This window comes from Parus major, chromosome 17 (assembly GCF_001522545.3).
Source record: "Parus major isolate Abel chromosome 17, Parus_major1.1, whole genome shotgun sequence".
Lineage (NCBI taxonomy): Eukaryota > Metazoa > Chordata > Aves > Passeriformes > Paridae > Parus > Parus major.
The window spans coordinates 5,695,449-5,719,358 of record NC_031785.1 but is presented as its reverse complement, the minus strand read 5'-3'; the positions used below and the strand labels follow the sequence as shown (position 1 = coordinate 5,719,358).

General features: G+C 40.5%; 1 protein-coding gene across 14 annotated transcripts in view; it reads left to right on the top strand.

Moving 5' to 3' along the window:
* The first annotated feature begins 1,325 nt into the window (after positions 1–1,325).
* SPTAN1 (spectrin alpha, non-erythrocytic 1) overlaps positions 1,326–23,910 on the top strand; it is a 46,144-nt gene continuing 23,559 nt past the window's right edge. For 6 of the 14 annotated variants that reach the window (XM_033518373.1, XM_033518371.1, XM_033518368.1 and 3 more), the window contains exons 1-22: positions 4,391–4,438; positions 9,557–9,796; positions 10,432–10,557; positions 11,885–12,025; positions 13,023–13,169; positions 13,770–13,903; positions 14,588–14,732; positions 14,827–14,981; positions 16,212–16,347; positions 16,766–16,867; positions 17,080–17,217; positions 17,646–17,756; positions 18,208–18,285; positions 18,451–18,606; positions 18,942–19,146; positions 19,275–19,456; positions 19,777–20,020; positions 20,336–20,458; positions 21,179–21,396; positions 22,122–22,214; positions 22,556–22,690; positions 23,104–23,252. In XM_033518373.1, coding sequence (XP_033374264.1) covers positions 4,406–4,438; positions 9,557–9,796; positions 10,432–10,557; positions 11,885–12,025; positions 13,023–13,169; positions 13,770–13,903; positions 14,588–14,732; positions 14,827–14,981; positions 16,212–16,347; positions 16,766–16,867; positions 17,080–17,217; positions 17,646–17,756; positions 18,208–18,285; positions 18,451–18,606; positions 18,942–19,146; positions 19,275–19,456; positions 19,777–20,020; positions 20,336–20,458; positions 21,179–21,396; positions 22,122–22,214; positions 22,556–22,690; positions 23,104–23,252 — 3,191 coding nt within the window. In that variant the 5' untranslated portion in view covers positions 4,391–4,405. Of the gene's footprint in view, positions 1,444–4,390; positions 4,439–9,556; positions 9,797–10,431; positions 10,558–10,870; positions 10,940–11,884; positions 12,026–13,022; positions 13,170–13,769; positions 13,904–14,587; positions 14,733–14,826; positions 14,982–16,211; positions 16,348–16,765; positions 16,868–17,079; positions 17,218–17,645; positions 17,757–18,207; positions 18,286–18,450; positions 18,607–18,941; positions 19,147–19,274; positions 19,457–19,776; positions 20,021–20,335; positions 20,459–21,178; positions 21,397–22,121; positions 22,215–22,555; positions 22,691–23,103; positions 23,253–23,910 lie in introns of those variants that run through there. The other 8 variants (XM_033518364.1, XM_033518361.1, XM_033518367.1 and 5 more) reach the window with 5 other exon arrangements.

Below are 23,910 nucleotides of genomic sequence, written 5' to 3'. Positions count from 1 at the left end.
AGTATATATTTTTATAAAAAAACCAAGATATCCTTTTCTGCTTCAGTAAGAGCATCCACATATCTACTATTTTAAAAATACTAATAAGATTTTCTAAATAATGTGTGTGCTTGGTGAGAATCAATATTTATTTTTAGATGTAGCTTGAGGTTGTATCTGCTGCTTGAGCTGAGTGTTTGACTTGTTTTTGTCGTTTTAGCAGGTTTGGATGTTAGCCAGTTGGTGTTGTGAAGATGCAGTGCAAATAAGGTCATATGCATATATCCCTGGTAGTTTTATGTGTGTTGATATCAAATATGACCAAGGAGAGCACTGCAGATGTGGAAATACTGTGCCTTCAGGATGAGATGCATCAGAGTTGATGTGAGTCAGACTCCTGCTTGGAGACAGAAGTTCCAGGCAGTCCCAGGATGCAATGTCACCATAAGTGCCTGTGCTTCCAATTAAGTACTTCACTCAAAGTGTTATTAATTCACACAGCCATCAAACCCACTCACCACTTTGAGCCAATAACATTCCTGCTGCCTTCCAGCCCTCCAATCTCTAATTATTTAATTTTTTTTTAGAGTAGAATGTGTCTATTTTAAACATTGATTTAATGCTAAAGGCTCATTTTCCTTTGAATTTATGCATCAGCTTTTCAGAAATAGCTTTCCCTTGACAGGCTCTCTCTGCCTTTTGATGCTGTGTCCTTGCCAGGCTTCTGGGTGACACTGCATGGTGCTTCAGGCAGCCACTCTTACCTATACATCTGAATAGAAAATTTATATATATATATCTGTGTGTGTGTGTGTGTGGGCGGTGTGTATTATACATATATATAAATACATATCCGTATAATACAAAACTAACAGAGCTGCTGCTTTGACAGTGGCTGGATGCTGCACAGGGGACCTGTCCCCATCACTGAGCCACAGAACCTCGACTCACTGAGAACCAAACTGACTCTGACGCTGGAGAAGGGGGCAGAGACCCCTCTGCCGCCCCTCTGCGAAGACACTTTAATCGATTTTCCCTCTAATCTTGTGATTTTGTGGTGCCCAAGGCCGGTCCCTACAGGGCACAAATGCCCTCTGCGCCCTCCTCCTCCCCTCGTCTCTTTCCGGAAGCGCTCGGTTCCTTCCGAAACCCCTCGTTCCGTTCCGGACCCTCTCCCAGGCTTTTTTCGAACACATCGTTCTCTCCGGAGATGCTCGTCTCTTTCCGGACTCACTCGGCTCTCTCCGATCCCCATCGTTCACCGGCGGACATCGGGTGGGCGTGGCCTCCCCTTACCCGATTCTATCCGAAGTCCTTCGGCTCTTTCCGCCTACCGGGCAGGGCAGCTCTGCGGCGCTGACGTCACCTCCGGCTGGGTTATAAAAGGGCGGGCGCGGGCGGCGCGCGCGGTCCGTGGCGGAGGGCGCGGAGCCGGCGGGAGGTCCCTGCGCACCCACAGACCCGGTGAGGGGATGGGGCGAAGGGTGGGCGGAGGGCGCCGCGCGGCCTTCACCGCGCCCCGCTCGGGCTCACCCAGCCCTGTACGCACAGCCGGGCACAGGTGTGCGGGTGAGCCGGGGGAAGCTGAGGCCGGCCCTGCCTCCGCGGACGTCCCGGCCGCCGCTCGTTCTCGCCCTCTCCGTATCCGCCGGGCGGTTCTTTATCGTGGTGCGCCGCAGAGCCGGGCCCGGGGTCTCCCCGCGGCCCTCGGGCGAGCGGATCGGAGCGAAGGGCGGGGGCGCGGCGCGGGTGAAGGGCGGGCGGGCAGGGAGCGGCCGTAGTCGCCCTGAGCAGCGCGACCCGCGGCTGGAATCCCATTCAGCGCCTCGGGGAGGGACAAACAGGCGCAAAATAACATCCCCGGCGGGTAACAGCCCCTGCCGTGACCGCCCGTCCCTTCAGGGGTGCCACCCAGCATTTCCCGGGGAGAATTCCCGGGGGATGGAGCCCCCTGCGCTCCGCGGCGCCGGGAACCATCGCACAGCAATGGCTCCCGCGGCTGCCCAGCCCTGTCCAAGGTCAGGAGATGCGTCGAGGAGGAGGAAGGAGCGATGGAGGGGCCGGGGCAGCGGGGAGAGCCCGCTCCGCAGGGCCCGGGGGTCTCCGGGCAGGGACGGACACAGGGGTGGCTCAGCAGAGCTGACAAGCAGGGAGGCATTTCAACGGAATCTCCCGACCTCTGTTCCTTTCTTATATGTGTTACTTTGTATGTAGGGCAAGGTCTACTGCTTCCTTTGTAAAAGAATAAGGATTTGTCCCTGCCCTGGTTGTTTGGGGTTTTTTGTTGCTGTTGTTTTTTGTGGGGGTTTTTTTGAAATTTAAAATAAATCCAAGTCAAGTGTTTCTCAATTTGTTAACCACATACACCTTACCTGGCTAGAACAATATAAATCTGCATTGCTGGGTCATAAATATGTGCCAATAGGGCAACCATTTTCCCTCATATTGGAGGAAAACCAAGCAATTATCATTGTGTATTTTTTCAGCAGGTTCATATTGGCTGTTCAGGATTTTTTTGTAGCTGCTTTATCATATACCAGGTTCGTGTTCCAGTCGAAAATGTACGTGACTTTTGAGCAGTCTTTCATACATATTTAAATAGGTTTTGAAGAGCAGTTGTCTGGAGATGGCGAATGAACATATCGGGGAAAAAAAAAAAGAAAAACCAACCCAAAAAAAGCCAACTCAGCCTGATATGGTTCTGTATCTTTCTGGAAAACAAATAATCCATTTTCTTTTGGCATTTTTGTTTTCAGCAAAGTGCCAGAAGATTCCAATGACTGTGTTCACTGAAAGGCCTTAGTCAGGGATTCAGATTTGTTCAAAAGAAATTTTAAATCCCACTGTGGGATTTTCATGCATTTATATACAAGTAGCAGAGAGTTCTTCCTTGAAATCTTAATTTGTCCTTATTTATGGATTGTGCAGAGAAGATAATGGACAGAAGGTTGGAAATGGGTTGCTTTCTGCTGCATTGTGTGGAGGATCTGTAACTGTAATAATGGAATTGTTAAGCTGTAGCAAATACTTGATCCAAGATAACAGGTTACATTGTTCACAAGAAGTCGTTTATTTCAGTTCTTGAAATAAAAAGCCACACTATCCATACTGGTCAGACTGAAATCAAAATTTTATTTAAAGAAAGGGATTTATCTGTAATGCTTATATGAGATCTGTAGTTCAGGAAGTTAAACATGATTCTGGTTGATTTTTTCATAACAGAGGTAGCAAGAATAACAAAAATGGTGGTTACATTTACACATTTTAAGCATTTTTTGCACATTTTTCTCCTGCACAGCTGTAGGATAAGAGAGGCCTTAATTCTCTTGGAGGAGAATTAAGGAGGAGGGTGGTACCTCTTGGTGAGAAATTTGTATTTCTCAACTATGACAATTACAGCTAACCTTAGTAATTTAACACAAATAACTTGGTTTCTTCACTGCCTGTTTTTTTGTCCATTTAATGTATTTATGGGGTTGTAACTGTTTTAGTCATAAATACATTGCTTTTTAGAGACAATTGATCACTTCCCTTTTATCGGAGGAAATAATAGGAATTCCTCCCTTTTCTCCTCTACTTGTTAGTGTAGTGTGGGAGTTTGTTTTTTCCATTTGTCCCTGGAGTGAGTGTAGGCAGCAGAAGAATGGGGTGGAGCAGACTGCAGATGCCGTGGATGGAGACGGGCTGTGCTCCAGGGCTGCCCATGGGTCCAGCACAGGGGGAATGTGCCGGCTCCCTGCTGCAGCTGACACAGGTGAAGCTGTGCAAATGTCACAGAGACCTCCGCAGCTCCAGCAGGCACAAAGGCTGGAGCAGTGAAACACACACTGCTGCAGTTTTCCATGGAGGGATTGCAGCATGTCCATGGGGTTGGGGAAGGCAAGGACATTTTCAGCTGAAAATTCAGTGGATTGGACTCGTTTAACAGCTACGTCTCAAAAAATACCTTCTGTCACAAGTGCTACTTGTCCATTTTTTGTTGTAGCAATTGAAAAATCAACATTTTTATAGATACTTACATTCCAAACCTTCTGATTGAATTTGTGTCCTCAAATTAAGCTGTCACGCTTGATTATGCTGAAGCAAGAACCGTCATTTGCCAAGTCCAGATAACTTGCTTTACTTTCTGTTTTGACCTTCAGATTATGGTAGTTTTTTGGTTTGTTTTGAACTAGGTGGAAAGGTTAGTAGTACTGAATTAACTAAGTTGTCCTGTTGATATTGTAACCTTTTTGCATGAGGGGGGTCTGTCATTTTCAATAGCTCTGGTAACACTAACACCAAATTGTTTTATGTGACAAGGAAGCAAAAGGAAAGTGATTAACAGGTACTGTGACAGAAAAATTTCAGCCATATCCTTATGCTGATCATTAGTTGAATGTTATCTTGATTTCCCCCTCCCTTTTAGACTCTACATTCTTCCATCATGTTGTCATCGTTTCGTAAAGTCAAAGTCCAGGTATTTTTCCGTAATGCATGAAGTGCCCTTGCCACACTTGCCTGCCTTTATTGCAGTGACCTGTTTGTAACAAAAGCCACTCGTTTGTATTTATTCTATACAGCAGGTGCTTTATTTGCACTTCGTGTGAGTCTGATCTGTCTTTCCTTTAATACTTTGAGTTGCCTAATTTCTGTCTGTGATGCATGATGTGTGAATATTTTATAGGAGATTATAGTTCAATATAATCAGGTTTTGATACTGATTAATTTTCCAAGAGGTTTTTATTTTAAAATGTACTTGAGCAGAATCTTTTTCTTTATAGCATCTGCAAATCAACCGTGAGGAGATTTACAGAGTAGAACATTGTGCATTCTAAGTTGGCTTTGGTTCCTATTCATCCACTTGCACAAATTTATAATCCTTGAGTTGTTGTGGTGTAACTGTTTGCACACAGTGATGCTTCTGTTTCAGTGGTGGTAAAATAAACAGGATGTATGGATCAGACTTCAGCTGGGGAACACAAGCAACTGGATTTTATTTGGAAATAGTAGTGATGTAAATGTTTATACTGCAATTAAAATTATAATGGAAAGATAACAAAATAGGGATGAAAAACACTGGGGTTAATTATATAATCTTGCATTACCTGTAAACTCTGCATTTCTGCAATGCAGTCAAGGTAATTTGCTTTCTCAGGAGTCTCAGCAGAGTGCAGTCCTTGCCAGCCCTGGATACTTTAGTCAAAGGTCTGTGATGTAGAAGCAAAAACAAATCCAAAAAAGCCCCCTTCTATGTAAAAACACCAAATTCAAATAAACAATTCAACTACTCTTATTTAAATAGTGGAATTGAGATTTTAAGATTAAATGGCTAAAAATGAACAGGTCTTTATGTGTCTTCATATTTCAAAAGTGCATAGTTGAGGCTGTGCTAAAACCCTCTTGTCAGCCTAAAACATCAGCTTTGCAACCACTTTGGTTTAAATAATTTACATTTATTTTTTCTTCTAATGTGACAATTTCTGTGTCCCCGTGTTACCTGCTTTTGGGGCTGGTTTGGATTTTACCTGCACTATGGTTAGTCTGTAGGAGTCTACAGCAACTTCAGCACATCTTGGGTTTTTTTTGGTTTTGTTGTTTTTTTTGGGGTTTTTTGGTTTTTTTTGTACTGCAGTGCTTGACTGATTTTTCTGGCTTGGAATTTGTGGAGGTTTGGGGCTGTTAGTGACCTTCCTTAATAGCATATTTGGACATAGTGTTCTGCTGCATGTAGTCTAACCTTAAAATGTCTTTATTTTGTACAGTTAAATTCAACAAACCAAAAAGCTAGGGATTAATTTTGTCCCAATAGTGTTTTAGATCTCTAGGATAGGATATGGCATTCTTTAACTCCTTCTCTGTAACACAACATGCTCAAGCTCCCTTTGCAGTGCATGTTTTCAGAAGGATTCTTTTTGATTTTCCAGCAGTACAAGAACTTATGGACTTCCCTAAACCAGGCAGTCATGGTGGTTTGTTTCTTCTCTGGTGTTTTGAGGGAGCTGTGAATGGGAGAAATGAAATCTGGGGAAAATGTGTGTGCTTTTTTTTTTTTTCATCCATCCTTCTGAAGGTTATTTTCACATCCACTTTCTGCCTAAAGAAGAAAGATCAGCAATCTGTTCCCCTTCCCCAGGAGGGAGTAGCTGCTATCAGTTAAATCTTCTTTAGACAAGATTGACGATGTGTGATGTTGATGAACATAAAAAAAAAATGCATTGAGCTGTTCATATGTGCATACTTGGGGAGCAGGAATGTTTTGGTAGAGAAAATATTTCTGTTACAGGCTACTGCTGAGGTGATGTATGCTGAATATATGTAACACATCAGGACTTGTCTTAAGATAAAGTTATTTTACTACTTCTGAAGATCTTTATATACTGATATATGGTAGTTTTCCAGGCAAAAGAATTTAATTTTTTTAAGCTTCATGTAATTGATTTTAAAAGTACACTAAAATCTTCTGCCTAGCACTGAATGTATTTCACATTTGTGCTTTTAAATCCCTCAAAACATGTTTTGGTAAGGGAAATGCTGACAGCTCTGCTGTGTGGCACCACTGTAATTCCTGTTGAACCACCTCAATTCCACTGTTCCCGAACTTGAATGGTGTTGCTGACATCATCGTTGTTGCACTGCAGTGTCTCTAAATACCTGCAGCTGTATATTTTAGTGTGCTGTTATGTATAATTTGTATTGACTGGGGAAGGCATAGATGGAAGGATGAGAGTAATGAGTTTGTTTTGTTGTTTCAGGTTTTTTCCCTTAATTTAACTACTTCTTTTTGTTGGCTGGGTTTTTTTTTCCATTTTGACTAACATCACCAAAACAGTCCAGTGTGAAGAAGCACTTCTGATTTTTTGAGTTAAGACATAAGCTGATCTAATGTCAGTCTTACAGCATGAAAAGAGGAATGAAATGTCACCTGGACAGCCCAGACCCACTGTCTGGGGCCTGGAAAGTTCCCTCAGCTCCATCCTTATCACCCTGCACCGGCTGTGCCGGGTGGGGCTGGAGGGATGACACCGGTTATCTGGGGACAGCCTGGCACAGTCACATCCCAGTGCTTTTCACCTTCAAAACACAAAGCACAACTTTCACTTGGTGGGATTCGTGCGAGAAGTGCAGAGGTGTATCCTAGGTGTCTTCAAACGCTGTAGTTGAACTGGGAAGTTCTGGGAATGTCTTGGAGGAGTGCTTGGTATTCCAGGGAGTGCTGCTGTTGGAGGTGATACATGGGAGGAAGGAGGGAGACTGCATTGTTCTGCAGCATCCATGACTTTTGAGTTCTGAGCTCCCTGGTGGCTCTGGCAGCACAGACACTGCTGACGTCGGCTGGGGCTGCAGGAAGAACAGTCCATTATTGCTACACTAAAGCACTTCTTTTACAATTGACTCGCTCCACTGTAGTTACAAAAGGAGCCTTTCTTTTAACCAATTCCAGCTAAAAGAGGAGCCAGATTGCCTGGCTTGTGTGGTGAGAGGCAAACCAGGTCCCAGGGTAAATTACAGAAGGTCTCCCATTTGGCTTTCAATATTGTAACAATGTTTGAAATGATAATTTAAATAATTTAAATATTTCCCTAGATTAATAATCTAAATAAATAATTTAAAATGTTTTCAAATCACTTTGTGGAGGTTATTTTTAATATTGAAATACAAGTTGAGCTGTATTGTACAGTGAATGAGTGCACAGTGCTCCAGAGACTGACCAGGATTTAATTTTCTCCCAGCACTGCCCAAAACCAGAATCAGCAGAGGGGCTCCAGCCATGCAGTACATTAGACCAGCTGCCACTGTGTTATTCTGGAACACAATGCAGTTTAAAAGAAGTGTTGTTGGGATTCAAACACAGCATGACAGGGAGGAAAGGAAATTTTTAGCAATAGTTTCCTTTCCTGGAGGAAAAACACTCTTTTAAAGACTGCTGGAAAAACCAGCTGCTTTCTCAGGGAACCATATCTGTGCTTGAGCTCGAGTTATGTTCAGGGGTTTGAGCTTTTAATACTCAGATACACTAATCAAGTGGAGATTTTGGTAGCCCTGCCAGGCAAAACCTGGGCTTCGTTTATGTAACACAGTCTGCACACACCGGGGTGGTTTTTTTTCCTTGCCCTCTTTTGACAGTAATGAGTGGAAGAAAAAGCAAAGCTGAATTTGTTTCCTTCCTGCAAGTGCCGCAGTGCAGTTGGGGCTCAGAGTTCATGGGAGCATGGAGTGCTGCTGGCACGGCTGTCCTCTGGAGGGAGGGTGGGGACCTTGGAAGGGTAGCTCAGGAATGTGTGGATTCGTCCCCATATGTTCCTTTCTATCAGATTGTCCTTTTACAAGTGCTTGGAAACATGGCCCTTGTAGATCACTTTCCAACCTGTGGAGTTTTCCATACAATTATTCAAGATACACGTCTAATTAAAGCATACAGCTAACTAATGACTAAATAACAATTTAATATTTAATGATGTATTTTAATTGATTGTCTATGCCTTTTAGTCTGCAGTTCTAGTCTGGGTTTCTTCCCTGTCTGATAGGATTGAGGAGAAGTATCTTTAGCTTGGAGATTGCAGAATTGTTGGTAGAAAAGCATTGAGTGACTCATGTAAACACTTGTACATGAAGACATTAATTGCAAAATTGTTCAGGCACAGAGTGTTGCAGCAACCTCTTGATATGCAGTTAGTTAGTTGTTAAATAAGAGGTTAAATATTCAAACTTCAATGATAATAATAGTTCCACTTTTAAAATTTGTATTTTGGTTCTATTCTAGTGCCCAGATTATTTAATGAAAATCAAATTGCTTTTTGAAAGATTAGGAACTGAAAATGAAGGTTGTTGCAATTTTAATAAAAAAAAGAGAAAAAGCAGATCAGTAGTCAGGTCTTTGCTGCCTGGGGTAACAATATTAGGTTTAAGTACATAAGGCAATATGGAAGGATTTTCAGTCAGAGCAAGATCATTGGTTAAGCAAAATGCTCCTTGACTTAGTTGTCTAAGGCCAGATCTATGAAGCCTCTTACTGGCTTTTGAAAGGTTATACAGAGAGTGGCAGGATGGGTTTGTAACTTTTTTTAATTGAGTGAACAAAGAGATGCATCAGACAGAGATGTGGGTCTGTATATGTATGTAAGTGTATATAGATACATGTGGGCCACTTAAGTGTTGCTTAAAGAAGAGTAATATTCTTTAGTTTAGTATGGAATATTTTAAATACGATATTTCAAGATATTGTATGTTGTACAAGAAATATTATGTCTGTATCTACACATATTTGTGCACAAACCCACATTTTTAGCTGTTGTATTGGACACTTGCATGCTACAGTTTGAGATGACACAGACTTTATATGACTGCAGCCATATTTGACCAAACCAAATAGGTGTTAAATGTCTTTTTTATTTTTCCTTTATCTCTTTCTGCTAGAAGTATGATTTTATTTATATTTAAGGTACTTATATTTTATCCACGTACCTGCACACAAAGAAAAGACTGTAAGTAAACCAAATGTGATTTTGTAAGGTCAGCTTTTTTTCTGCATGGATCTCTTCTGGATCTATCAGTGTTTTGTAAGACAAACATAATGGGATTTTATTTCTGCTTTCAGAAAATGGACCCAAGTGGTGTAAAAGTGTTGGAGACAGCAGAAGATATCCAAGAGAGGCGTCAGCAAGTTTTGGACCGTTACCACAGGTTCAAGGAACTCTCTTCTCTAAGGCGCCAAAAACTTGAAGATTCCTATCGATTCCAGTTTTTCCAGCGTGATGCAGATGAGCTTGAGAAATGGATCCAAGAGAAACTGCAGATTGCATCTGATGAAAATTACAAAGATCCAAGCAATTTGCAGGCAAGTCCTCTTGCCACTTTATATTTCCTGTACTATTAATTTTAAGGCGTTACAGGTCAGCTGGGATAGAACAAACACAGAAATGAAACTTGATCTGAGAGTGAAGAAAGATGGATGCAAATACCCATGACCTTGCAAAGTGCTCTTCAAAAGCCTGGCTTTTTTGCTGATGTAGTTGGAATATTTCTAATAATGGATTAGATGCTACATCAGTATAGAAAAAGTTGCTCAGTGTAACACAGTGTAAAACCAACTTCATTTAATCCTAGAATTTGTTGGATGCCTTAACTCTGAATAAATGTGAATTATCACTTATTGTTTCCACAAAAAAAATAAAATGAAAAAAGATAATTTGTAGAAAATAAGCTTGTATGGGTTTAACTAGCTGACAGGTTCTCAAGGGTTTGAACACTGTCATGTGCAAGAGCAAACACAAGAAAGAAATATCTAAAACTGGGATGTTTGAATCCACTGGTGGATCCACCACATGATACAGCTGATTTCAACTGTGCAGTTTTATTATTTGTTTGTCAGTCCTGAATATGCATAAAACAGACTTAAAATCTTGCTGCTGGGGAATGTGGAGGAGTCCCTGCACCAAATCTCAGTTGCATTCTTTGATGTTTTCCTTTCAGGGGAAGCTGCAGAAGCACCAAGCCTTTGAAGCTGAGGTGCAGGCCAATTCAGGAGCTATCATTAAACTGGATGAGACTGGAAATCAGATGATTAATGAAAGCCATTTTGCATCTGAAACCATAAGAGTGAGTTTTGAAGCTTTTTTCCCTCCCCCACTTTCACCTTTCCTTTCCTTAAGCACTTCTTTCAGATTACACAGGTAACTCTATATTCAAAACCTCTCTTAAAAATTATACAGGTATTTGATTAGTGAAATCACAAGAAAATTTGTATCTGTAAAGCTCAGTAGTGGTTTTCTCTTTCATGAGCATCTAGCTCATACGTTCTTTTGGATCTGGTTCTGAGGAGAACTGTTTCAAGATGAGATGTTTTTGTAGTGATTAGCAAACTTAATTGATAAGTTCAGCATTTCATTCTAACTTGCCTTTACTGGTTCAGTCCTTCACGCCGTACCGGACTGCCCAGCGCCCGATAGTCACGGCCACCCAAGTGGGGTCCCACATACGAGTAGGTGAAGCTTGTGGCTCTGCAGTGCAACTTGTTTTTGCAATGTCTCCTTCCTTCCTTGGTTTACAGTTTGCACCATCCTTCTGGGCAGTGCTCAGAGCTCTTTCCTCCCTTGAAACCTCTTGAACTGAACTTTCTGAGTGGATTAAGTGGTATCCACCCATGATGTTCAAAAGCTTCTCTTGAATTACTTTCAGGATTCAGGTCTCGATGAGCAAAGTTATAGACAATGGGTGGAGCAGTTACTTTCCTGTTTTGCAAGTTGTGTGCATGTGTGGGAGTGTGGTTTTAGTTTTTGCTGTCTATAAAGTTCATAGTGGCTCTCAATAGTTTTGAAAGGCCAAGTGCAGCCAGAGAAACTCAGTATTAAAACTAATAATTGCTCCTAGTATGTCCATATCATGTCACTTCACAATGTTAGTTAAATATATTAACTGTTTAGTGTTAAGAGTTGTTAAAATACAGTGAAATGGCATAAATTTGACCTGAAACAAATGTATTGTCTTAAGTAAGAATAAATTCCCAAAGGAATATGCAATTCATTTATTGGGAGCTGACTTTCATATAGAAGACCAAACACTTGAAGGGGAGAGCAGCATATTTTTGGTATGACTTCATATTAACATGGAATTTAAAACAAATTTTATCTCATGATGTTTAGCTCATAGTTATGTAAAGATAACTATTTGAGAGCTTCATTAATTAGTAATAACTGTCTAAATAATCAGTCCAGTAATTTCTAATTTTGTGTTATAACACTTTACATAATTTGAAAACTATTTACTGGAGATAAAATCATGAGGTTTGTCCCTCACCCTTTGTCTAAAGTAAGATTTAGGATGTACAACTTCAGAAAAATAAATAAATCTACTGATAAGGACAGGAAGGGAATAAATCTCATCTTCTTTGACAGGAGATTTTAATAACAACATCCTTTTGTTTCAGACTCGACTGCAGGAGCTGCACCGACTATGGGAATTACTGATGGAAAAGATGAGAGAGAAGGGAGTCAAATTATTGCAGGCACAGAAGTTGGTGCAATATTTACGGGAATGTGAAGATGTCTTGGACTGGATCAATGATAAGGTGTATAATTACCTCCCTTTATTCTGTCCTTGATGGGAAATTTGATGTGTTTGTGTGGAAAATTTATGTCAACATAGAGTTGCTGGAGGTCAGGTAGTCTCAGAAAGCTTGTAAAGGGACCTGTACATTTTATTTAGTTATTCATGTTGCATCAGCAGTAGGTGTGCAAACTACTGCTGTTCTTCTGCAGCCACAATAAAAGTTCTTAGTCTAAGAGAAGCCTGTGTGTTGGAGAGTACTTTTAGCACAATTAATCCATTCTTTGCTTTGAGAAGTCAAATAAAATTCAAGTTTTCTTTAAGGGAAATCTTCAAGATTTGTAAAAGTAAATATTTTTTTGATAAATATTCTAAACTATTTGTTTCAAAAAGGAGGCAGCCCAAGCAGCAAGCAGTGTGTAGATAGTTATTAAATGATTGGAATATCCTTAGATATGCATTGTAAGGACATGAATTGCAGGAGGACTGTTGGCTCTTGATTCATTAAACTCAAAAGGAAGCAGACCACAAACCGCAATATCAAAAGGAAAAAAAGCCACAAAATAATCACACTGATTTCTGTAAATAATGGTTTGCTGTTTCATATCACTGTGGGTTCAAACTGAAAACACTGTATAACTGTTACTGAATCCAACACTGCACTTCTTGTGCAGAAATCTTGTGTCAGAAGCCTACAGCAAATGGCCATAAACAGTGTAAAAAGGCACAAAGTCTAGTCCCTCTGTGTGCTAAGAATTTGCACTTGAAAAATTAATATGACCAAGGAAGATGAAAAAATAATCCCCTTAGTGATCTTGCATATTTTCTGCAATAATGGGTAGGTGTTGGGGCAGGGAATGGAGTCTAATAAAGAAAGTTTGTAGTTTCTGACCTTAAACACTGTGATTGTCTTTGACCTATTGAAAATTAGGACAGTTTGCTTCCTAATTTTTAATTGTGATTTCCCATAGGATATACTGAAATTAACTTTCTTTTTTTTTTTTTTTCCAATGTGCTAGGAAGCAATAGTGACATCAGAAGAACTTGGACAGGACTTAGAGCATGTTGAAGTTTTGCAAAAGAAGTTTGAAGAGTTCCAGACAGACCTTGCAGCTCATGAGGAAAGAGTAAATGAAGTGAACCAGTTTGCTGGCAAACTTATCCAGGTAAGCATTTATGTGTGTTGAAAATCTCTCTTGGCAAATCAGTTACTGCAGCAAACATTTGTATTTAACCTTCCCTCTTTCCCCCCTGGTTTGGGGCAGATCTTTAAGCTTTGCATCACATGGGTGCTTGGCTATCTTCACCTTAAATGGTTGCCAATTGATTCACTTGTACTTGTCCTGAACAGCCTGAATAACTGCCCCAGCTGGGAATGTTTCTGAGAATGTGGAGAGTAGTGATTAGTAAGAGAAACTTCATATTGGGGTGCAAATTTATTTCCCTTGGACAAGGAGGTTTGATATCTCTTCTGGTTTGATGTCTGGGGCCTGATCAAGGATGGAGGCAGGGCAGGAAGTGTTTCATTCCAGGGAATAAGAAGATACTGTTTATAGTGCTCTTCCCATGGACTAATTAGCATATAGGGAAAACACTACAAGAGTATTGAATGTTTGTACAGTGAAATTTCAGGGAAACTATTGAATTGGGTGATCATCTGGAAAGGACAGAAATTATAAATTGATCTCTTGAAGACCAGCAGCGTTTTGTCAATGGATGTAAAACCAAAGAACATATGAAAACACCATATTTCCTTTGCTTGCCAGGAAACACACCCCGAAGAGGAGCTGATAAAGTCCAAACAAGATGAAGTAAATGCAAGCTGGCAGCGTCTTAAGGGACTTGCCCTTCAGAGGCAAGGAAAACTCTTTGGGGCAGCTGAAGTTCAGCGTTTCAACAGGTATGAACTTGGCTGGATCTGCTGAATGATGTAACCCTTGTGTGGGTGTTTAATGATGCATTCAGCTGCACACAGTAGTATGAGAAGAGCTACTGTCTCCTATGGCTTTGCTTTGCTCTTCTGCATGACTTGCTGACTGAAGACCTCTTTGTTCTACAATTGCTTTAGAATGGTCATTCTGATGGAGCTTTTCAGTACTTGTCAGTTTTATTCATTCCTGCTAATGGCAGTTTTGCTCTCCTTTCATCTGAGGGCTTTTTCCCCCAGTTCTGTCCTAGATGACCCTAAAAGGGTGTGCTTTTTTTATTGGATGTCAGCCCAATTTTCTGGAGGATTTTAGCAATGTCTTTCTATTCTCCATTTTACAGCATTTTGAGATTTGCTGTAATTAAGTTGGAGAAGGGTCCAGAGTGGGAAATGGATCCAGTCCATGGCAGTGCTCAGTAGTGCTGTAATTCCTGGTTTGCATCTGATGACAGTGGCCTGTTAATATGATTCAAAGTTTCTTGAAATGCAAAGAAAGTCTTGTTTATTTGTTTTCTAAAGGATGTTTGTAGTTGGCTGCAGTATTTATATATATGGGTTTGTATGCCAGTACGTCTGGCACACATATGAGAGTGCATCCTACTTCCTTCCTTTTTCCTCACAGGATAAATTGCTTTCAATTTGTGCTTTGTTTTGAAGGGATGTGGATGAAACAATCAGCTGGATTAAGGAGAAAGGGCAGTTGATGGCCTCAGATGATTTTGGCAGAGACTTAGCCAGTGTGCAGGCATTACTGCGCAAGCACGAAGGCCTGGAAAGAGACCTGGCAGCTCTGGAAGATAAGGTACCCCTATGAGATGTATTTTACCTACACTTCAAACAAGGTAACTGGCTTGTTAAAGAATGGAAGCTCACTCACAGTTTGTGCCTGGGTTTAGGTGAAGGCCCTGTGTGCAGAAGCTGACCGTTTGCAGCAGTCTCACCCAATAAATGCTTCCCAAATTCAAGTGAAACGGGAGGAGCTCATTGCCAACTGGGAACAGATCCGGACGCTGGCGGCAGAGAGGCACGCTCGCCTCAACGACTCCTACAGGTGGGTCACTGCAGCAGGACAGTGCTGCTTCCCTCCTTGCTTGCATTTGACAGAGCACAGAACAAAGGGGTGCTGTTTCCAAAATGTTGGGATGATTCTGAAGTTTTCAGAGCATTCTCTTTCACCAAATTCTATTTTACACTGATTTATTGTAGTAAAATAAATATTTATGTGATTGAAAAATTATTGCTGCTTTTTGTCATTCTCTGGGTGTGGATCAACTATGAAACTAGACACGGTGGTGTTTTAGGACATTTGCTGTTTTCTCCATCTGAGTTGAAATGTGCCTTTTGAAGTACATTTTCTGACTATGTTTCAATTTTGCTGGGAAAAAAAAAGGTTTTTTTAATACTTTTATTACAAATCTGTTCACTAGTCTTTAAGAGTCTCTATGAAGACTGAAGTATATTGTTTGATATATTGTCCCAGACCAAATGAATTCCCTGTTTCTGTGGTAGGTTTTTTTTTGCTGTGGAATTTGTCTTCATCCAGTCTTGTGTCTGTACTAACCTGGTCTCTTAAACATAACCTGTTGAATCACTGTTGAGAAGCCATGCTAAAACAAACTAATCCTGATATGGTGGTTAGTTTACATCCTTTCTGGTTTTGTTTTTCTGCCCTTTGTTCCTTCCCACGATGTGGAATTTTTGGCAGTGGAGACCCACACCAATAATCTTTTCCTTTACCTTCCCTGCTGTAGTCTCTTCAGAGCAATTAACAGCAAATGTTAAAAGGAAACAGAAACTGATCATTTTTGCTGATAAGTATTAAACATATGCCAAAGGAAACAACTAAAGGCATTTTGGAAGTATTTTGAGGATTTGTTTGCTTGTTTTAAGGCTGAGGCATGTGCAGTTGAAATTTTCTGTCAGTTCTCTCCTCCCCACACTGTTATGGTTGTGACAGAAGCAGCCCTGTGGATTATCTTGAGAACTATATTTTGATTTCTGTTGTTCTTAGTGTGTTAGGAATATTAATTTTACTTACATTTTGCATATTATTTATATTGTATCTTTGAGACATTGATTTAGAACCCAACATTTTCATAACTTCCAAAGACTTATTTTTGATTGAAAGCATATTTAGTTATTTAATATTCTGAGCACTTTTTTGTGTTGTTTTATTTGTATCTGAGGAACAGCTTTTATGTTTGTAACCCTTGCTTTGGGGAAAGGGGAGAGAAACTGCAAATTAATTATTCCAAATAATTTTTTGCTTTGCTTACCTAAGGCTGCAGCGCTTTCTCGCAGACTTCAGAGACCTCACCAGCTGGGTGACTGAGATGAAGGCTCTCATAAATGCTGATGAACTTGCCAATGATGTGGCTGGGGCAGAAGCCCTTCTAGACAGACATCAGGAACATAAGGTAGAGTGGTTATGCAGCCAAATCCAGTCAGCAGCCCTCTGATTTGTATGTCTAACACAGTCTCTGAGTCAGTGTTGTAGCACTGGAATGCTTTGATTATGCAACTAACATGGTACTGATTTAATATTTTTAAATTGTTTCTAGATGGTAGATATATACTAGTTACTAAGTATTTAAGAATGCTTATGTTACTATTTTATAAAAAATAGGCCTGATAGCAGCCATTTGGATTAATGTCTGTTTTAGTTCTCCATCATGAGGAATTCCAATAATTAAGCAGAAAGATAAAGCTCAAATAAACTTATAGTTTCATTTTAATGGAGGAATTTATAACTACCTTATGTGTATTGTAAGGTAATTCTGACACTCTGTGCTAAGCTAAATTTTGGTAACAGCTTTTTCACATCTCCTTCCATAGGGAGAAATTGATGCTCATGAAGACAGCTTCAAATCTGCTGATGAGTCAGGCCAGGCTTTGCTCTCTGCTGGGCACTACGCTTCTGATGAAGTTAAAGAAAAGGTAAGTTGTGAGCAAGAGCCCCTAGAGGAATTCTAGCTCTTTCTCCTTTCCCTTAATTTAAAAGGATGATCACATCAAGAACTGGAGATTTCATTGTTTAGACAGGAGGTCATTTTCAGTTCAGTGCTAACCACTTTTTTAGAGTCATTGAGATGGAAGTGAACTACAGTGTTAAGTAAAATTATAATATATTCCTCTTTCCAATGGATTAGCTGACCATCCTCTCAGATGAAAGGTCTGCCTTGCTGGAGCTGTGGGAACTCCGCAGACAGCAGTATGAGCAGTGCATGGACCTGCAGCTTTTCTACAGAGACACTGAACAAGTTGACAACTGGATGAGCAAACAAGAAGTGAGTGCACATCTTTGAATTCTCCAGATACAGTGGACTTTAATTTCTGGGTAGTCTTCTGTAAGCTTAAGCAATTGGTATTGCCTGCTGGCAGTGCCATAAACACCTACGAGTGAGTGGGTGCTGTGCAGAGTAATTTATCTGACTGCCTTAAATGGTGCAATGGCTGTTGCCATCTAATGATGGAATTATGAGCTGTGGGTGGGCTTGACATGGCTTTTGTGTGTGTTAACTCTTGTAAAATGCTGGTTGAATAGGAAGCTAAAGAGAATTATTGACTCTTGGAAGCATAAAGCAAACACCATGCCAGTATGCCATCTTTACCTTTCAGTAATAACATATGGCAGGAAATATCCCTGGCTGTGCTTGAGCTCACTTAGAGCAGCTGAGTATGGAAACATAAAAATATGTTTGTGTCCTTACTTCAGGCATTTCTGCTGAATGAAGACCTTGGTGATTCTCTGGACAGTGTGGAGGCTCTTCTAAAGAAGCATGAAGACTTTGAGAAATCCCTAAGTGCCCAAGAGGAGAAAATCACAGTAAGACATTGACATTACATTGTTACTAAATGGACAAGAAGTGAAACAAGGGTGTTTATTGACTGGGGAGGAGACACCGCGGGAGGGTGGTAAAGGATGGGGTTTGCTTTGCAGAATGATCTTCTGTTATGTGGGATGTATTAGCTCTAAATAATAGGTATTGTCTCTAAAATGGAAAATACTGGAAAAGGTGTGGGATTTCCATCTCACAACTGGACAACCTGGTGCTTCCTTATCATATCAGCACCCAGGTGAATGAATATTTATCAAAAACTTGCACTCTTCCACATGGAGAGGATGAGGATACAGAGAGGAAGGGGCCTAAGGATAGATGTGTTAATGGCTTTCTGCCAGTTTTACTGTGATAAACTTTGGGGAATTGATATACTAAGCAAATTTGCATAAGCAATTTCTATTACACCAAATAAATGGAAACTTGTTTTCCCTCTAGGCATTAGATGAGTTTGCTACTAAGTTGATTCAGAATAACCACTATGCCATGGATGATGTTGCTACACGCAGAGATGCTGTAAGTACCCAAAATACATTTGGACTGTAGACTTTAAATCTTGTTCTGCTTAATTATTTTACTTGGTTTGACTTCAATATAGGATATGTCAGTGGAGTTGTCCCAAGAGGGGTACGGTGGTGGTTCTTTAGAATTTAAAAACCTTTTGCTTTCTGGTTTTTTCAGCTGCTGAGCCGCCGAAATGCCCTTCATGAAAGAGCCATGCGCCGCCGCACTCAGCTGGCAGATTCTTTCCATCTGCAGCAGTTTTTCCGGGATTCTGATGAGCTTAAGAGCTGGGTTAATGAAAAGATGAAAACTGCAACTGATGAGGCCTACAAGGTAAACACAAAGATGAATGGTGGAATGCTTTTAAGCATTGTGTCAGTCTAATGACACAAAGCAACATCAGCCAAAATGTTGCTGATAGTCAGTGATATTAATGGCAACAGAGGAATTGTGTAATTTCTTCCTGACCCCAAGAGGCATTTTCCCATTGTGCAGTAATCATGCCTATCCAATAACTTAAGAATTCTGATTTAAGGCATGTTTTTGGCACCAGATCCTCTGGTTACACCATGGCATGTCTGTGAATGCAGTCCAGTTTCAAAAATTCTTCAGAGACCTTTGGGTACTGGTTTTGTATTGAAATGTTTTATTTCTTCCTTCATCTGTAGGATCCCTCCAACTTGCAAGGTAAAGTTCAGAAACACCAGGCTTTTGAAGCTGAACTGTCTGCTAACCAGAGTCGTATTGATGCCCTGGAGAAAGCTGGCCAGAAGCTGATTGATGTCAAGCACTACGCGTCCGATGAGGTGGCAGCTCGCATGAATGAAGTCATCAGCTTGTGGAAGAAACTTCTGGAGGCCACTGAGCTCAAAGGTATGACTTGCTCAGAGGAATATGGGCAAATTTCTAGAGAGTTTATCTGGGAGGAGAGAGAAAATGAGTTAACTTCAGTTTCCACTTCACTTACCTTGTCCTGTTCTACTCTTGCCCATCTCTCTCAGGTATAAAACTGCGAGAAGCCAATCAGCAGCAGCAGTTTAATCGCAATGTGGAGGACATTGAGCTCTGGCTGTATGAAGTAGAAGGACACTTGGCATCTGATGATTATGGAAAAGATCTTACTAATGTCCAGAATCTTCAGAAGAAGCATGCGCTGCTAGAGGCAGATGTTGCTGCCCATCAGGTAAGGGAAATAATTTTTATTCCTGCCTTTTCAGGGGAAAAAATTTATTATTTTTTATAATAAATAATAAAATTATTCCTGCTCACTCAAAAGATGGTATTTTCAGAGATGCTCAGTCAGAGACCTTAGCTAGTCTGGTTTTTTATCATTTCTTTAGCTTTGGGTTTTACAGTTTGCTTATCAAGAATAATTTTCAATTGAAACATAACTTTTATATCACTAAGATAATACCTTTATAACTTTAATAGAAATTAACTTCTCAGTCACTGCAGCAACCTCACAGAAATTCTGACCTAATGCTGTTGCTGGATCAATTTTAGGATCGGATAGATGGCATTACCATCCAGGCACGCCAGTTCCAGGAGGCTGGGCACTTTGATGCTGACAACATCAAGAAGAAACAAGAAGCTTTAGTGGCTCGTTATGAAGCCCTGAAAGACCCCATGGTAGCTCGCAAGCAGAAACTCGCAGATTCTCTTCGCTTGCAGCAGCTTTTCCGTGACATTGAGGATGAAGAGACCTGGATTAGGGAAAAAGAACCTATTGCAGCTTCAACCAACAGAGGTTTGTCCATCCTGTATCTCTAGATTTACATGTCAGACTTGGTCTGTTATAAATTGTGTCCCTATAGAACATACCTGAAATTTCAGAGCTGTTAGGTGTAATTAACCTTTCCCAGAGTTACCTCTTTGCCATTGCTCTGGGTCTCTGTTATGTTGCTTTTGTAATTCCACTGGTAACATAGTTCCCATAGTGCTCTGTCTTCATTGTTAGAGTTCTCCCTGTGCAAGTTCGTGTAGTGCTGGCTTCAGCTGCCTTGAAATTTTTGTTTCATCTAGTGACTCTGCTTTAGCTGACTAATTATTTTGTATCTTTCAGGCAAGGACTTAATTGGTGTCCAGAACCTGCTAAAGAAGCACCAGGCTTTGCAGGCAGAAATTGCAGGCCATGAGCCTCGCATTAAAGCTGTCACACAGAAGGGAAATGCTATGGTGGAAGAAGGTATGTCTCAACATTTTTTAACTCTGGCCCAACCTTTTGTCCTTTGGCCTAACACAGTTACAAATTATTGCCTGATTTTATCCTGATAATAGGCAGGTACCTGCTAGCAGGATGAACTTCTGGTCATCCTTTCACTTGAAAATAAAAATAAGTTCCTAGATGGGAACCTGTCATAATTTTGACAAATCTGTCTACTCTTGATGAACGCTTATTTAGCAATTTTGTGTCTTAGTCTTTATAATTAAATCTGTTTAAGGATTCTATCAGAGGTACATAACCATGATGTGTGAGAGAATTCTCTACAAAGACTGTAATTCTTGCTTTTAAATAAATAGGCATCTTTATTTCTGACTGTGTGTTTTTAACATGAAAATAAAATTAAAAAAAATAAAAAATCAATTTAAAAATCCTGCAGGTCTGAAATAATATTTGTCTGCTGCCAGAACTCTGGAAAGAGATGACCTTTTCTGTTTCATCATTGAGAAATGTTATGATGTGTCTCATTCCTTATGGTTAAGATATGCTAGTACGGCTTGATTGACAGGTTCAGTGTTTTCCAGTCTGAGGCAGGACCAGCTGAGTTATGTTTTAATAATTTTAGTTTAAATAGTCTTTAAATTGGTCTTATTTCTGTGACTTCAAAGAATTACAAGTAATCTTTTAATATCTGTTGGTTTTGTCTGCTGAAGTCCTTCAGTTCCCTCTGCTTCTGTTCCAAAGGGCACTTTGCAGCTGAGGATGTGAAAATCAAACTGAACGAGCTAAACCAGAAGTGGGACTCTCTGAAAGCCAAAGCATCCCAGCGTCGGCAGGACCTGGAGGATTCCCTGCAGGCTCAGCAGTACTTTGCTGATGCTAATGAGGCTGAATCCTGGATGAGGGAAAAGGAGCCCATTGTAGGCAGTACAGACTATGGGAAAGATGAAGATTCTGCTGAGGTATTTGAGATTCTTGCTTAAATCAATTTTGCATAAGTACAGTGAGGATTTGTCCAGTGGTAAAAAGAGCTGTGATAATTTCAGAATTCTTAACAAAGAGGACAGATTGTTGCATCAAGGAAGATTTTGGCTCTTAGTCAAAAGATGACATATTTTCCTGTATCTTAGTTGCTGTTGCATATGAAATTCTGCTGCTTGGTATATTAAACCAACTGTGAGGAAGGTTTACCTCTGTATTCACTTTTACAGGGTTTTGCTTTTTTAAGTATAATGAAAATATTATCAGCAAAATCCTCATAGGATGAGCATTTCAGGATGAGTCTGGTTTTCAGGAGTTCATTAGTCTGGAAGTAATTTTTTTTGTCTGTATTTGTTTTATTGATACCATTCTGCAGTCAAACACCAGGTCCCAGGCTGTGCTGACAGACATTTATCCACACGAGGTGCAGTTTAAAGGCTCATTTTAAACTTATATCACTCTGGAAATAGTTATTTCAGAGCAAAAGAATGTAGCTGAGATAAGGTAGAGGCAAAGCACCAGAAGCGTTAGGACCACTATCTAGCCTGTGAATAAATAGAAGTGATTATTCCCATGAGAGTCACAAGGCTGGCAGCTCTGAAAAACCCACATTCCCTTTGTATGGAGTCAAAGTATATATTTTAAGCAGAGGCATATTTGTAAAAAAAGGCAAGGTGTGCATGTTGTTATTATCATCCACTTTCAGGCTCTTCTGAAGAAACATGAAGCTTTGATGTCTGATCTCTCCGCTTATGGCAGCAGCATCCAGGCACTGAGGGAACAGGCCCAGTCTTGCAGGGTAAGGAAAGATGCTAATCATGTACCTAAAATTCATGGGTCAGCAAAAGGTAAAAACAAAGCTCAATAACAGTTGAGCCAATAATTGGTTTTGAGAGATTATTGGAGACTGTGCTTGATTTTCTCAAAAAACTTAGCAGTCTGTTTTTATAATCATAAGACAGCTGTATTGTTTTGAAATAAAACAATTTAATGTGGTGGTTTTCAGGGTTTGAGCCTAGACAGCACCTAAAGTGATTCTACAGTAGCCTTAACTAAGGCTTAAGTCTATTCTAGTGCAACAGCATTGATTTTAATAAACATGGAACAGCTCATTTTTTTCTTGTTCTCTTTTTTTTTCAGCAACAAGTTGCTCCCACAGATGATGAAACTGGAAAAGAACTTGTTCTGGCACTCTATGATTACCAGGAGAAGAGTCCTCGGGAGGTGACAATGAAGAAGGGAGACATTCTCACCTTACTCAACAGCACCAACAAGGTGGGTTCTGGCCTCCTGCTTTTCTGCCCTGCTTGGCTCCCTCAGTGCCATGTGTTTTGTTTGGTTTTGGCACATTTAGCCCATGTCCCCATTCAGCACTTCAGCTGAACCTCCACACTTCATTTCCATCACTCCTCTACAGCTGCCAGCTTTTCCAAGATAGGGCACGTGTCTGAGAACTTTAATTCCCTGATGTGGAGGAATTTTTGGCCAAATACAAGGGGAGACAGAGGAGTAAGATTTCCATCTTCAAAAGACAGTTTGAAATTCTCCCTAACAAGAGCAAACTGTTGACAGCATCATTGTTTTCCTTGTGTTAATAGAAGTCTCTGATTTGCAGCATTCACTCCCAGCATTCTTTATGCTTGATGATGGCTTCACAGTGGTTGCTTTGTGGGTTTTTTTGATTCCAGGACTGGTGGAAGGTGGAAGTCAATGACCGTCAGGGCTTTGTACCAGCTGCCTATGTGAAAAAACTGGATCCTGCCCAGTCTGCATCCCGAGAGAACCTCCTGGAGGAGCAGGGCAGCATAGCACTGCGACAGGAGCAAATCGACAACCAGTAAGATCTAACTGATGAGATATGACACTGCCAGCATTAGCTGGCTTGCCCTTTGCCTCACAGATTGCCACCAGCTTAGGTTAATGCTTCTTACACTAGGGAGTAATTAATTGGAGCAAAACAAGGGGCTCCTTTGCCAGAGGCACCAGATTCAGTTGTTTTATTCCTACTCTAGATTTTCTTGTTGCTTTTCCCATTTTTAACTGTTAAACTCATGACACTAGACCTCAAATTACTGTCTGACTTGACTATTTTATGTGTTCCTTTTGTTGTTGTACCTAACTACTTAAACTTGTTTGTGAGTTATATATGTACTAAGCAACTCTTGCATATGTAGTCGTCACTTCTTAATGTGTGATCTGTTTTGAAAAGCTTTCTTAAATTTGATTCCATTAAGTACAGTGCTCTCCCTATACAGGGCTGCCCCTGGAGATGCCCTCCTTATGTGTTGGGGCTACTTTGCTGCTAGCTCATCACTATTTTTTCTGAAATGTGGTGCCAATATTTGTTGCCATTATAGGAGCTAAAATGTGTCCCCCCTTCTTTTTTTTTTCAATTTTTATCATCTTTTTTAAGAGAGCAACATATCGTTGCAAACAGAAAACTGCAAGGCCACTTGGTAATGACCTTCTTGAAGCACATGGTGGCTGGAGATTAA